At 33.6% G+C, this 15,648-nt stretch overlaps 3 protein-coding genes across 3 annotated transcripts; 1 reads left to right on the forward strand and 2 right to left on the reverse strand.

The window, feature by feature from the left end:
- Positions 1 to 621: 621 nt before the first annotated feature.
- On the reverse strand, positions 622 to 4,741 carry LOC105649718 (RING/FYVE/PHD-type zinc finger family protein). The gene is made up of 5 exons (XM_012236455.3): positions 4,452 to 4,741; positions 2,933 to 3,823; positions 2,436 to 2,636; positions 1,773 to 1,968; positions 622 to 1,124 (listed from the first exon to the last, which is right to left on the reverse strand). The coding sequence occupies exons 1-5, from the start codon at positions 4,536 to 4,538 to the stop codon at positions 940 to 942; spliced, it is 1,560 nt and encodes a 519-aa protein (XP_012091845.1). The 5' UTR covers positions 4,539 to 4,741; the 3' UTR covers positions 622 to 939.
- Positions 4,742 to 7,438: 2,697 nt separating this feature from the next.
- LOC105649719 (uncharacterized) lies at positions 7,439 to 8,630 on the reverse strand. Its single transcript, XM_012236456.4, has one exon. It carries the CDS (start codon positions 8,483 to 8,485, stop codon positions 7,595 to 7,597), a length of 891 nt encoding a protein of 296 aa, XP_012091846.1. The 5' UTR covers positions 8,486 to 8,630; the 3' UTR covers positions 7,439 to 7,594.
- Positions 8,631 to 13,111: 4,481 nt separating this feature from the next.
- Positions 13,112 to 15,379, forward strand: NIP1;2 (NOD26-like intrinsic protein 1;2). Its single transcript, XM_012236457.4, has 5 exons — positions 13,112 to 13,487; positions 13,809 to 14,033; positions 14,410 to 14,607; positions 14,873 to 14,934; positions 15,023 to 15,379. Exons 1-5 carry the CDS (start codon positions 13,356 to 13,358, stop codon positions 15,231 to 15,233), a joined length of 828 nt encoding a protein of 275 aa, XP_012091847.1. The 5' UTR covers positions 13,112 to 13,355; the 3' UTR covers positions 15,234 to 15,379.
- Positions 15,380 to 15,648: the final 269 nt, after the last annotated feature.

A 15,648-nucleotide genomic window follows, 5' to 3' on the forward strand; every position in this document is an offset into this window, starting at 1 on the left:
ATCAGGTAATGAATAAAGCAAGCATGTTCTTCCTTAGACTAGAACCGTCTGATGAGAATTTACACATGATACACACGATTCTACGTCTTTGTGAGTTGCCTGTTGACGGCTTATATCATTATATTGCAATCATGTACTCATCAGTCGTCACACAGCACAAAAATGTACCGAGCTAGTCAGCTAGATTAGGTGTTGACTGAGCCACAAATTTTGGACTTGGGTCCTAGCGCTGGTCCAAAATATATGCTTTGAAAGTGATCCGCGGGATAAAAAGGTAATTAACTTGTGTAATTATGGTGGTTTGACTTGTTTAATGATGATGGAAAATGATGGCCAAGGCCAAAGGGCAGAGAGGTCACTATCATTACCCATTAAACATTTACTATTTTTACTTTCTTGCACAACCAAGCTAATTACTTCCACTCTTTACCAACACGATTATGCAATATCGAAGACTCTCTAGTCTAAAGTGCCATTTAAGTTCCACTAATTTAAAAGTTGACAACAGACCAGCTAATAACCTTTTGAGATAAAAGAGGGGGAAAAAAAATGAAAGGAAGGGAATAGAAAAGCACGCACAGAACGGATAATTGTTTAACAAATAACAATGGAGAGCAACCATTTCAAGAGGACCTTTATTTTTTATTAGTGAAGAATATACATTAAATACTTTAAAGAATGTTCAACATTATAGCTTAGCTATCTTATATACAACCACAATATATCTTCATGTGCACACCCCTCATTTCTCCCTTCCGGAGAAAAAGAAACTGGGGCAGATACCAATCAATGTGAACATCCTGTACAACGTCTTAACTTGAGCAATGAATGGAGCGAAGAAAAATCTTACACACACAATTTCGCACAAATAATTATCCGGCGGGAGATTTGGTTGTCTTAGTACTGGCACTAAGATACTTGTCTATGAACCAGAATGAATCAACTCTCGAACTTCTGATATAGGTCTGCAAGTGCGCGATAAAGAATTGCTGCAGCAGGTGGCCTCGGTAATGAGCCAAGAAGTATGTCTGATGCCCTTAATGACTGGCTCCCATAGAATCTGGAATTCTCTTTTGAGCGAGTGGCCACCATACTTCCTTCAAGAGAACATCCAACAAATGCTCCTGCATATTCAAATAATTTTCATGTAACATTTTAAGGAAACAAGAAAGAATAGAGAAATGGATCTAGGTGAATCCAAAGTTTCCATAATCTCAAAGGAGGGAAATAAATGTAAAAAAAATAAAGGAAAAACAAAAAGCAACAGATAACATGTAGGTTTTTCGATACAAAAACATGGGTTGTTATTTGTTAACAGCCAAAGAAGCATGTAATACAGATGAAACTGAAATGAAAAACAAAGGACTACATGCAATTTAATTATTATTAGGCCGAAAACATAAACTCAACCTTAAACTTTGCATCTTTAACCTATTGTGCAGCTGAACTTGTAAATTTTAGTGGCATTACATAATTTTTCGCACTGTTAGTAGTTTTTAGAATTTTTGGCTTTTATATACAAAATATTGATAAGATGTAGTTAGGATAACTTTTGGAATAATAAATTTCACATTTTTTAAACTATTTAATTAGTGTTTGATATAATTTTGGATTGTTTGATAGGTCAAAGTAAAAGTTTTAAAGTGTTACAAGATTAAAGTATCAAAGTTCAAAGGTGAATTTATGTATTTGGCCATTATTATTACATTCTGAAATTTCAAAAACCATGGCACTCTTTTAATCAACAGAACAGTTTCTGACATAATAAGTACCTTTACTGCAGCTGTATGTATAACAAGCAGCATAACCACCATCACCAGCTCTCAGATCAGCTTCAACTGCCCGTCCAAAGACACCAACTGCTGCACTCAAACCAGCTCCAAGAGAGAGGTGTGCATTGCCACAGAATGTCTTGACAGCATCATTTGTTCTCAATACAATTATGAAATCTGTCAATTCACCTCCAGCCTGCAAGCAAATCACCTCCTTAATAATAGAACCACTAACATATCTAAAAACATACAGGAAACTAAAAATTATATTACAAGATGAGATCAAGACTTTGTTGAGTAGAGATAAAAAAAAAAGGCATCAGGTAGTTTCTTACATAATTAATTGGGAACATCAACCAAAATAAAAGCATAAGGAAAACTCTCAAAGTATCAAATATATGCATATATCCATGGCGTATATGCTCAACAATGTAGAAAGATCTGAGCAAGAATGAAAGAATTGAGTGATCATTTGCTTGCTGGCCACAATAAAAACACAATTTTCAAAGAAGATGGCAACAGACAATTTGCCGGAATCTATTTACAGAGAAAGCCACTGAACTAAGCAGCTAAATGGATATATTGGAAAATAATTTCCATCTACATTTACATTGAACACTTGCACTGTGGACAAATTATCGAAGTTAAAGACAACATCATTACCTGAGCACCCCATCCCATTCCGAAAGAAGATATGGCAGAAGGTGGAGACCATGAGCCATCTTCTCTGCGAGCAATTACAAGCCCAGTTCCAATATTATATGTAACCATAACCCCTACTTTAACAATTGTGATTATTGCAAGGCCTTTCGCTTGTCGGAGAATGGCATCTGGAATTGATTTCTCAGGTTTTAGACAAACTCCCTGAGAATGGAAATGCATTGAGTCAGAAATTAAGAGGTACAACAGTTATTGCAGCTTAGTTGTTTGGCAACACGGCTCTACTAAATCTTATTTTCATCATCCTCCTGCTATGTTAATATACGCAGCAAAATATGTTCTTTAGACTAACACAAAAAATTCCTAAACAATATGTACAGAAGCATGTAGCAGAAAACTCTAAACTTATAGCATATTCGTCTAGTGACTTGTATAGAATTTGTCAAGCAGAATAAATAAACGATTGAAGAAAAACAGGTAAATGAGATCTAAAGGCTTACCTTGTTATATCCCTGAATTGTGTTTGTTGCCTTATAAATCTCATATTCCATAGATTGTCCCCATGGAAAATTAACCCAGGATCTCAAAGTACTAAGGTCTGTCAAGTCATGGGTTGCTAACTGGGCAGCATGGCTTACTTGGTCCATCAGGTATGGCTGGACAGTCTCCAGCCGCACAAAGCATACATCACAGACCCGTTGAGGATCTGAAACACGAAACTTTACTGGCAGCAAACTTCTTCCCTTGGAGCATTCACCGCAAAATATTCCACCGCAAAATCTGCAGTGATGCCTAGAGCACATGATTGGATGGAACCGCACGCCACAAAGCATGCAAGCAGAGGCAGCACTATCAGCTAACCATTTTGGTGGCTCTGCTTCAATAATTTCCTTCACGTTACCAAAATTGGCTTCTGTGAGAGTTTGAGCCATCTCTTGCCACGCTTGCTCTAGTAGATGGCTTGATACCCATGAGAAATTACTATGAATATCACCTGAAGCAATAGAGCTGACTTTTCCACGAGCTGCAAGTAACATTTCAACTATAACATCCCACATGGTCAAATCCTTCTCCTCTTCTCCAATGTACTGATTCCAACCCAAGTCACCCTCAGGAAAATAACCACCATTTGAGTGAAAGCCTCTACTCCACTCTTCATGATCACTTTCTGACATGGGGGGAACAGAAACAGGTATCCAAACTCCAGTTTCTTCAGAAAGTGGTGAGTCATAAAAGAAGTATTTCCCTAGCTTTTGCTCACTAGTTCTTGTTCCTTTCTTCTCAACATTACTAGTTTCTTTTTCTCCAGATTCACATATTCTTTGGGTCCCAAGTCCTACAGTGGGTGCAGAATTATAATATTCTGTAGAACTTTCAAGCCCTGCATTACCCTGTTATCATTACAAAATATAGCCAATATCAATAAAAGAACATTGAAAACGGGAAGCTGGTCACATAATTGCAAGAGGAGAGAATAACATATTATATCAAGTATTTTCTTACCAATTCTTTTCTCAAGAGAATTAAAATGCTTGACTCTAGTTTTTGACTTCTGGTTAAATGCCTAATATTCATATGCTGTTGTGTGGCACTGATAATGCCACAATGGTGCTTGTGAATTTGATGGATTCAATGCCAATGATAATGACGGATTCAGTTAGATACAGAAAAGCCCTAATTACACGCTTTCATGTATACTACCTTTGTTTTTCTATATCAACTTCATATAGCGTAAAAAATTGTACGAAAAAACAGAGAAGTTTGAACTCAGATTCTAAATCACTGAAATTACTGATATGAGATAACTGGTTTTAACATTGCTTTCACATCAATAATTAGCTCAAAATTATAATTTAAACAATCCAAATTTGATATAACACAAAAATTATCATAACAGCACCGAAGAAAGAAAGAAAAAAATGCTGATATCAATCGAATCAAACAAATAACTGCATAAGCACACAATAAGACAGAAAATAAACATACAATTTCATGAAATCAGGGCAAGTTAGTAATTACCGATAGAGAATTGGAAACCCTAGACTCCAAAATCCCAATTCCTTCAACTTCAATTTGAGGTTTGATATTCACAGAGTTACCCTCCATATCGTGCAAGGAAAGAAGCGAAATTTCGGCATAAAACAAAAGAAAGAGGGAAGATTTAATAAGATTTGGAGATTAAAAGCCAAAGAAAATTGAAGAGGAGATAGTAATTGATCGAATTGATGAAGAGAGTCGAAGCTGTAATGGCGTCTTCTTTGGTCTATTGAAGTTTACGTATTGCTTACGTCTGTATTGTTTTATTTTTAATTTCTTTTTTCTCTTTAATCCTTGCGGGTGTAAAAGGGCTCCTTACCTGCTCGGTTTGGATCAGAGCTGGATCGAAATCGATATCTGAAATTTGGTTTTTTGTTCTGATTCTGAGCCTTACTAAACCAGATTCACGGTTCACTGAACTGAGTGAACCAGTCACCCCTAAATGAAAGTTTTTTTTTTTTTTTTTTTCTCTCTTTTCAGTTTTATACAGATAAATAACAAATGACAACAGTTGTTTCTTCTTTTTTTTTTTCTTAAAATAGGATTTCCATCTTGTTAAAAGGAAATCGTACGATTTAATAATAGAAAAGCAATAATAGAGATATTTTACAAGTTATGAACAGATAATTAATAAGCATAATTTACTTATTTTTACTTTTTATAAATAATTATTTTGATTTCATTTAAAAAAATTTTTTGATATTATTCTTTTTGAATTAGCACATTTCTTACAAGTGTTTTAACCTAATCATATTACTTTGATTAGTTTATTATACATTAATGGGATGACTTTGCATTTGCTTAGTTTGATTATTTCATTTTAAGCTTACACTATTTTATGCACTTGAAAATTTTTTAATTTATTTTATCATTTTTATTGTTTTTCCTTTCAGTTTTGGTGGTAATTGATGAAGAAAGAATTATTATAATTAGATAAAAAAATAATTTATTCCCATTAAAAATATTTTATTATATTAATTTAAATTATTTAATTACTTTCTTAATTAACGTAAAAAAAACTTTAAATACAGTATATAAAATTAGAAAGAGGGAGTATATATATATATATATTTTTTTTTTTTTTTTGAAAAAATTGTGATAAATTCATTAAATTGGTGATACGTTGGGTTGGGGACGGGGACCCCAAATTTAGCTGAAACAGGCAAGTCTAATTAAAGTCCAATCAAAATCAATCTCCATCTCCTTATTCTAAACATGGCACTAATCAGCTCTACCATCTCTTTCTCGATCTTCCTTATCTTCCTTGCAACTCTACTTCAATCATCATTGTCCTACGCTTCAACTACCCAAGACCCTTCACTAATTGCTTCACATCGGAGCTTATTGGCTGCACAGAGAAACGCCCAACAGCAGATCCCTAATTGCAGTGGGATGGTGGCCAGATCTCAGTGCTCACAGAACCCTAAGTGCCGCTGGTGCAAGAGCGAGGCTCTTGATGACATGTGCTTTAGCAAGATCGAGGCTTGGAGGCTGCCTCAACAGGTCTTTGTTTGCGATTGATTTTGTACCGTTAAACATCTCTCTTCCTATACATAGTCGTATTGGAAATGTAATTTAGGGACGTGTATGAATGGAACTGGAAAGTTTACAATTGCTGTTGTTGTTGTTGTTGTTGTTATAAATAGTTTTTAGATTAGAATGGTTGGAGAGTCCCCAACTTTTTTATGTTTTTCTTGTTCTTCTGTATTGACAAGAAACAAAGTTCTTATTTTGTTCTAAAACGTATATTGATCGGGTGACTGCTACTATTTATTCATTTTTATTAAATTTTACTTTTTTGTGCAAGTAGGGAAAGAATGAGCATTAGAGTTTGGATCTAAGAATTGTTGTTGTGCAATGCTTTAGTGGTTAAATATCAAAATCTCAATGAATTTACAAAATTCTGAGTAAATTGATTCAATGTTAATTCTCTCTGCATCGTTTTGAGCTAAGTAACCAATCTGATTTTGAAGAAAACAAATGGTGGGAAATGACCTGCTACTGCAATTGTAAAGCTGAGTGCAGCAATTTCATTTGCTTCCTTGTAAGGTTGATTATGATTTGTTGTTACGGGCTTAGTTTTTGTTGCTGACGCTAATTCTCATATTTACAGACCATGCTTGCTGCTGCTGTAAATGTAGCTTCTTTTTAAGTCCATATTTTTAGGTTTCAAAATTTGAGCACTGCCTGTGACTGTATGGAAGTTATTGCAATTTAAATGAATGGTATGCTATGGGAATTACTTCGTCTACATGGACTTAAGCTTGGGATTATAGTCAACTTTTTGGTGGACGTTCAGGTCATATTATATATGTGTCTTGAGGAAATCCTCAGCATGTTATTTTTGAATTCGACTTCCTAGATTGTAATCAGCAGTTTGGTTATGTTGAACGCTTCATTACTACATCTGCAAGTCAAGAAAGCTTTCTTGGGTATGCCTGTCGATGTAATAGCAAATGGTGGATTAGAAATCAAAACCTAATTGGCCATTCATATTATTGAGTGTCCTGGTTTTGAATAGGAAGCCATTCATATTGGGTGTAAAAGAAAGATGACTATGTTTTTATGCTTTTGACACTTCTCTGGAGTCGGGAATTCAAATTCTGAAGGTGGAGTTGGTGTCGCTATAAATTCCTTGTAACCGAGTCATCAGGATTACCTGTTTTAAATCTCTTTTGTTCCTCAATCATTATAATTAGTTTCCTTCTAAATCTAAATTGTTTTTTCTTCAGATCACTTTCCACAAGGGAAAAAAATATGTTTAACCAACACTGATGCACTCAGACAGTTTGTTCAGACTCGACAGAAGCAGGAGAAAAAGCACATGAAACAGACAAACCAAGAGTTTGACACATAATTACAGTAATACAAGTGATAAATCTGAAACAAATTTGCCTAATTATAAATTTGCTGATGCTGCAGAAACCTAATCTCACACTAATCAGTAAGCACAAAGATTACTCATTGAATTAAAAGAAACGAAATGCTGTTGCTATTATTTGAGTTTCTTCTTTCACTTTGGATTGAACAAAATTTTTGTTCAATACATCATATCATTTCATGAAAAAAATAAAAAATAAAGAGCTAACAAAACAAAAATAGATATAAAAAAAAAAGCCTAACAGTTACAGATTCTTCATATCATTCCCTTTGCAAACAAACTGCTTCACAGCATCCCTAATATCCTCAAAAGAATCACACTCTTCGAAAAACTTAACCAACTTCCCCAATTCTCCATCACCCAAATCATCAATAAAAGGCCTCACCGGAATTGCATTTTCTGGCTGGAAACTGTAGCAATTAGGATTGTCATCGATAATCACTATTCTCTTCATATCCCTCCCCATCTCAGACAAATCCTTAACAAACTTCCCATCAACTTCCTTGCACGAATCCCTATATAGTCTATGCGAAATTAACCCCTTCACATCCAACTTATCGAGAACCAACGACGCATATTCTTTTAATCCGGCGGTAAACACCACCAACTCGTACTTCGCGGCCAGTGATTCCAAGAAAGCATCAACTCCCGGTCGTTTCAACACATAAAAATTCATTAATTCTCCATCAATTTTTGGCCTTACTACAAAATCAAACATTTGAGGTGGTGGGTCTGCTTTGGAATGAACCAAGGTCTCATCGAGATCAAGAAAGATGGTTTTTTTAGTAGGCGAAATCAACGGTGGTAATCGTTCATTAGAGAAAAGAACTCTGCAAATGCTATCTTTCTCAATTGCTTGCTGCTGAAATTCTTGACTTTCGCCTTTAAATCTCTTCTTCAAGATTTTGTATCCTTTGTAGCGACTATTAGGAGTACTAATGCGGGCCAATTTGGAGAAAATCTTGGCAAGGCGGCGTTTGCATGAGAAGATAGTTTTATTGATGGATTCGAGAATGGTAGAGGAGGCAGCAACCGCATCAATTTTCGCCGGAGATTTCCTCCTTTGGCGGCGATAGCTGCTCCGGCGATCTTTAATGGATTTCGTTGGAGTTTTCTTCAGGGTCTTAGACACCATTGCTGACGCTATCCAGAAGAGCGAAAGATAGAGAGAGAGAGAGAGAGAGAGAGAGAGAGAGAGATAAAGGGGGGTTCGCGTATGAGAGTGTGCAAATGAGGAAGGGTGAGTGGGATTTTAAATTTTGGTTCGGTGCAACGGTAACGCAAACGTTCGGAGCCGAAGCAAAGAGAGGGTTTTAAAAATTATTGCTGCTCAAGATTAGAAAGTAATTTAGCCGAAGCTGGAGCAGTTAAAATTTAATTGGGTTTTCGGTTGAGGGGAAGAGGGTAGTTTGTTTGGTGAGTTACTGTGGATTTGGTTAAAAATAGAAGGCCGACCGTTGGAACAGACAGTTGGGTTGTCCCACCCACTTACCCAGGCTGGTTTCCACCGTATTTGACCCTTTTTAATTTGAAATTTTAAATCGTCAACATCATAATCTCCAATTGGGCCCTGCAGTTTACTAAAAGTCCAAATAGTCTAGTCTGAAACAAGAGCCTATTAAAATGATAATGGGCTAACATCTAAGCTAAGCCCATTGAACCTGTCTCTTGATCAAGGTTTCTAATTTTTAAGAATTATTATTATTATTATTATTATTATTATTATCATCATTATATAAATGACTTTCAAACACAATTTTCTATGTTAACCTAGCTTTTTACAAATATCATTAGCAGCTGGACTTGTTTCTGTTTCCTTTTTATTTTTGTTAAACCAAATGGTGTTGCTCGTAATTTAGCTTATGCTACTCATTTTATGTCAAGTTTGGTGAGTGGATATCTGTTTCACCTTCTTCTATTGTTGCGACTTTGTTTTTTTATTCCCATTAATAATATTTACTATAGTTTAAAAAAAAAAATAGACATAATTTCACCCATCAATCCATGAACGCGTGCATTATAAAATTTCAAACTTATAAAGCAAAACATATTAAACATCAATTTCGTAAAATGGTAAAAATCTAATATCAAATTTTACAGATTTCAATGGTAGAAACATGATAGAAATGACTCGTAAGACTATTTCAAAAATTATATAACTTTACCTTTGATGTAAATAATGACGATTTTGCCGGATTAACTTGTTAGCTAATGTATATACATACTTGAATAAGGATGAACTCGTTCATTAAAAAAGAGGCAGAAAAAGTTAGATTTAACTAAACTAGACTTAGAAAGGGTACAAGAGTTATAAAATTTTAGAAGAAAAAATTTTACCAGATCCTGGAAATAAAAGCAACGGAAAGAAATAACTTATAGCCGTCACTTTACTATCACTACCATCATTGCCGGATATGAAGTATGAATCACGAGAAATACTCTTAAAAACTTATATCAAAGTTCACGCTAATGGAGAAGATATAATTGTATGACTAATTGTAATGAAATATTTAATGATATTTAAAGAACAAGGAAAAGATAGTCCTTTTATGGGAAAATCCTTTTCTTTATTTGATTTTTCCACAACTGAAAAAGAAGTGTGATAGGAGTTTTTTGCTTTGCTTAATTCCACTTACTTAAAGAAAAGCTTACTAGTCAGTGTCCATTAAACATTGGAGAGGAAGACATTTTCTTGATTCGACGTTTTTGTCAAAAGGAAACTACTGCAAGTGGGAAACCAATTTGTAGTACAAAGATTCTGCAACAAAAAGATATAGTAAAATACATCAACTAACACATGCACTAGAAACGCTTAGTCCAAAAGTTCCTTCTTTGCATGCAAAATTTTTGGGAGGCTACAGGAGTAAAGTTCAATCCAAAGATTAAATATGCAAAAAATACAAAGCAATGGAGATCCTACTTTTCGATACTGGCTTTGGATAATATTTGGTTCAAATCCAATGCTAAGATTTGAATTGGCTAGCACCTTTATTATAATTATTATTTAAGCTTTGATAATTCCTTTCTCATTTATAACTTATACTTTTTTTTCATTAAAAATTATAGAAAAATAATCGTTTTCTCGTCTCCTCGCTTTCTACACTTGAAAACGAACATGAGTATTGAATGCTCAAGCTAGAAAATGAATATCCATGTTAGCTTGTCTTGTCTCCTAATCTATCGAACTGTTATATCTGGCCTAGACAATTGAAGAGTGCTACAATTATCTATTTTACAACTTATATAACAATTTTTAGGATCCTAAGATAATTTTCTCATATGACTATTTGGGCGGGGAAAGCCTGATCCTTTGCATGCGCATCGATGATAGTTATAGTGGGAGGGTAGAATTTGCATTGCATGTGCATTGGACATAGTTTGTTGGTTGGTCGGTTGGTTTCATCTCTCTGAATTTTCAACCCTTGGCCTGCCCAATTGATTAGTTTCAATTCTCTGCTTTCTGCTGTGTTAGTTAGATGGAACATTTTTACTTCGGTTGATAATAGTAATAGCATGGACTTGGGTTTTCCTCTGGTTTCAGGTCTTCGTTCCGTTGGAAAATTTTAGCTTGCAGAAGCAACTATCATGCAATTAATAAAATGCACAAAGAGTCTAAATTGGGAGACTTTGCCTCGTCAAATGGAAGAAATATACAAGCAAATACTTAAATTCATCCCTAATTGCCGGTCATTCTCTTATTCTTTTTTCTTAGACATTAGCAAAGAAAGTGTATATATAATTAAGTGGTTGGATGACAAAATAAATTTCTCTCTCATTTCCTAATTTTATTAATTAGAGTTAAATGTTTGAGTTGATTCGATATTAAGTCTTTTCAGTATTGAACCGAACAATTCAGTGCTTTTTTTTTTTATAATCTCATACACTTGTTAAGTCTATCGATTCCAATAATAAATAATATCTCAATAAAATAGCTATTAAAAAAAATAATTAGTTCGGTGAATTCTGAAGAACTCTAATCAACAATCAACGACAGTTTTAAGTGCATAAATCAAGTTACAACCAACAATGAGGATAACATTATTTTGTTACAATAGAATTCTGGTAATAGAATGTAAAAATATAGGCCCACGTCATCAATGACAGAATTATGATATCACCGTATTTGTAGTTTATCTTTATCATTAGGCAATTTCCACAGTCATAGTCAAATGCTTTTCATAGTAAATTTATGACCCCACTGTGGGCCAATCTTGTTTGTATTTGGGCCTGTAGCGTGCAGGAAACTTTTGAGTTTGACTCTTCCATTTTTTTATTAGTTTTTGGGCCGAGACCCATTATTGACTGTGTAGTTGATTAGTATATGACTAATGTTCAGAGTTGGTAGAGCAAATTGCTGGAGTTTCAAAAAATTTTAGTATAAGAGGATAAGGATATTATGTGCTGAAATTGATATTGAAATATTTATTCTTCAACATATCTAAAAACATGCCAAGTGGGAAAATTTAGTTACATAAAAACATGATTTAGGATGTAATGCATAAGTTTGTTATTATACGTTAATGTGTCGGCTGGGAACTGCATGCACGGGCGACTGTAATGGCTGCTGGTGTTATCTTATAAGTTAGAATCAGGACTAATCCATCTTCTTGACCACTGACGCGCAAAAAAAGGGAACAAACAAAAAAAAAAAGGTAATTAGCTCACGTGCACTATCAATGTAATTATTTATTTACCATTTAATTTTTCTTTTCCATAATTTTCACTGGCAGACAAAGTAAAAACAAAATAAGAAGTTTTTGTTTAATTAACCTTTTTACCCTTTGTCTGGATAGTGATACCTTTCTTTTATTTTCTTTTCTTTTAGTAAAGAAACTCTGTCGAGAAAATATTAAGATATTTTTTTTTTTTGTTGAAAAGAGAGGAAAATATCAAAAGAATGACAATATCTACAATTTTTCACTCATATTTATAAAATTAGAATCTCTTTAAATTGGAAAGAAAATGGTGAATAAATTGAAAAAATATATTATTTAATAGAAATATTATATTTTCATTTTCTATGTTTTCCCTTCATCTAAATACAAGAATAGAAAATAATTGAGCAAAGTGTTATAGAAAATAATTTGTGATATTTCTATTTTATTTCATTTCTTCGCTAACTTTATTTCTCTCTTTTCCAAACAAAGTGTTAAAATGTAAATATTAATTTTTAATAATTAAATATTTTTAAGTGAGAAAAATATATCGAGCTTTTTAGTAAAAAAATTAAGCCTTTTATTCTTTTGATATTATAAATTGTACGAAAAATTAAATATTGTCCTCGAGTTCAATTGGTAAATTCAGTTTTATTCTTAAAAAAATTCTATTAATTTATGCAGGAGATCTGTATTTTTTTTACGAGTTAGGGTAGCGAGGGCTACCATTGGCTAATTTCCGCCAGAGTGTATGGATAGGTATACTGACCTGGATTTCCGGATTTAGAACGGAGCTTGAAGAATACAAGGGAAGTATTTTTCTGGTTTCCAATGATAATAATAAGTAGTAATTATTATTATTATTATTATTATTAAAGGAAAGGTATGCATGCCCTTCTGTATTTCCGGTGGGTAGTTGAATCAGCCTTCAATCTTCATATTCAATTTATTTTTGCGTTCACAAAGGCATATGAATTAATGTCACACTTTTCAACGATATCTACAAGGAAGAAAGGGATATACTACATCTCATCATTAATATAATTATTTATATTATATAATAGGAAAATGCCATCTATATAGAAAATAAATAATAAAACCAAAGAAAAAAAGAAGGAAGCATAAGGTCAATCTCTGCCCTTTTATCTGAAAAAGTCCAAATAACGTTCTTTGTCTCCTTTGTTTTTGGATCTTGCTTATAAATTGGACAGCTTCTGTTTCGTTGTTTCTTACATACTCTCCATTTGCTGACAACAAAGCTAGGAACTCTCCCCCCAAAAAATAAACTCTCTCTCCCCAAACAATAAACTTTGTAAGACTTGTATACTTGCAAATAATTTGCAGTGACTGATGGGTGAGATCGCAGGGAGTAATGGCAAACAAGTTGTGTTGGATGTTAAGGATGACAATAACCCTCCACCTTGTCCCTCTAAACACAAGGAAGATTCAGCCTTGAGCATTTCTGTGCCTTTCATGCAAAAGGTGATTCATTCACTCTACCCATTATTGTTGATTTCTTGTTTTCAAGGTCATGGCGTTTTGTCCATCTTTCTTCTTCTGTTCAAATTTGACTCCAAAAAAAAAAAAAAAAAATGCTCTTTTCACTCAAATCCATTTCATAAAATTTGATTTTTTTTTTATTGCTACATATTTTTGTATGTCCAATTTTATGAAAGTCTGAAACTTTTCAAGTTTCAAAAGCCACACGAGGCCTTATTTGGGCAGTAAAGATTATATGTGATTGATTTTGAATTGGAATTCGAATGGAAATTGATTTTTATTTAATGAGATTTATATATGCAGATGATAGCAGAGGTGGCAGGCACATACTTTTTGATATTTGCCGGTTGTACTGCAGTGGCGGTGAATTTGAACTTTGATAAGGTTGTGACACATCCTGGAATATCAATAGTTTGGGGATTGGCTGTGATGGTTTTGGTTTACTCTGTTGGTCACATCTCCGGTGCCCATTTCAACCCCGCTGTCACTCTTGCCTTCGCAACCTGCAAGAGATTTCCCTGGAAACAGGTAAAACTGAAAAATAAACACTAAAACTACTTTGTTGAGAGTAGGTAATCTACCCATAATGGTTTACCTTGATGTATAAGAAATTGTTGAAATTAAAAATGTCCCCTTTTAACAGTTTATGAATGCTAATTAAACTTGACCCTGCTTAAAGTTGAAAAAGTCAGAATTCTCCTCGTGCACTGGAGTCATTTGTGTATTTGAATCCACATTTTATTGAAAATGCTTGATTGGGTTTATTTTAGAATCTATTTTGGTTTGTAAATTAGTAGGAAAGAAAATTTTAATCCAGCCAAGTTATTAATTGATGGCAAAAAAAGATTTATATATGAATTGATGTTTCTTCGTTCTCCCTTTCCATTTTGTTCTGGTAATTTAGGTGCCTGCCTATATTGTATGCCAAGTGATTGGATCAACGCTAGCAGCTGGAACTATTCGATTGATATTTACTGGAAAACAAGATCATTTTGTAGGAACAATGCCTGCAGGATCAAATATGCAATCCTTTGTAGTTGAATTCATAATCACATTCTATCTCATGTTTGTCATTTCCGGTGTCGCTACAGATAACAGAGCTGTAAGTTATTAGACTTGATCAACTAATCATTGATTCTAATTTTAGATTATAAAAAACTTACAAATGTTTTATGTGGTTAGCCATTGGAGTTCGCTAATGGTTAATTTAGTTGCCAACTTGTGGACTTTTGAAACTTCTTGTTCCTTAAATTAATAAATTTAAGACGACAATCTTTGTCTAATTTAGTACTATACGCCAAGGAATTGAAATGATATAAAATTCTGGAGTCATTCCATTGTCTCATTTTTTGTTGTTGTTTATGCAGATTGGTGAACTTGCTGGACTTGCTGTTGGTGCTACGGTTCTTCTCAATGTGATTTTTGCAGGGTATTAATCTAATTACAATATTACTTCTTAATATGAGCATTAATTAAACGATATTATCTAAATGATTGATAATAATTTTGCAATACAGGCCAATTTCAGGAGCATCTATGAATCCTGCAAGAAGCTTGGGACCTGCAATTGTTTCATGTAAATTCAAGGGGCTGTGGATTTATTTAGTATCTCCAACGCTTGGAGCTCAAGCAGGTGCATGGGTATATAACATGATTAGATACACAGATAAGCCTTTGAGAGAGATCACAAAGAGTGCTTCATTTATCAAGAGCACAGGACGCGCTTGATGCCTTCTCTATCTGTCTTATCTCCTTTCTTTTTCATGTAGCTAGTAAAAAAAAATGAAGAAGGCAAGTAATGCCAGTGTTAGAAGGATTTTCTGTAATGTTTTCTTAGTTTAATGGGAAAAATATAGATTTTGTTTCTTTGTAAATTGTCTGAGCTTAATGGAATTAAAAGATAGAACCAAATGAGTTAAGTGTGTATTTGAATCAATAGTAGATTTAGATTTGTATTCCTAGCTAGTGAAAAATCAAAAAAAAAAAAAAAAAAAAAATCAAAATGATATCAAACTTAAATATTCAAGAAATCTTCTATTTAAGTATATTTTAATCAATCATTAAAAATGTACTATTAAAGAAAAAGATATTGGATACAATAAGAATTGATTGAATAAATTTCAAATATAGATTCCGTAGTGGC

Source organism: Jatropha curcas, chromosome 11 (assembly GCF_041381405.1).
Source record: "Jatropha curcas cultivar XTBG-Jc1 chromosome 11, XTBG_Jcur_1.0, whole genome shotgun sequence".
NCBI lineage: Eukaryota > Viridiplantae > Streptophyta > Magnoliopsida > Malpighiales > Euphorbiaceae > Jatropha > Jatropha curcas.

Bases quoted from the DNA above. Each gene is read 5' to 3' on its own strand.
- LOC105649718 (XM_012236455.3), bottom strand. From the start codon at position 4,538: ATGGAGGGTAACTCTGTGAATATCAAACCTCAAATTGAAGTTGAAGGA. The intron at 3,824-4,451 runs GTAATTACTAAC...TAATGATAACAG, and splicing joins GGGTTTCCAATTCTCTATCG to GGTAATGCAGGGCTTGAAAG. The intron at 2,637-2,932 runs GTAAGCCTTTAG...TTCCATTCTCAG, and splicing joins CAATTCAGGGATATAACAAG to GGAGTTTGTCTAAAACCTGA.
- LOC105649719 (XM_012236456.4), bottom strand. From the start codon at position 8,485: ATGGTGTCTAAGACCCTGAAGAAAACTCCAACGAAATCCATTAAAGAT.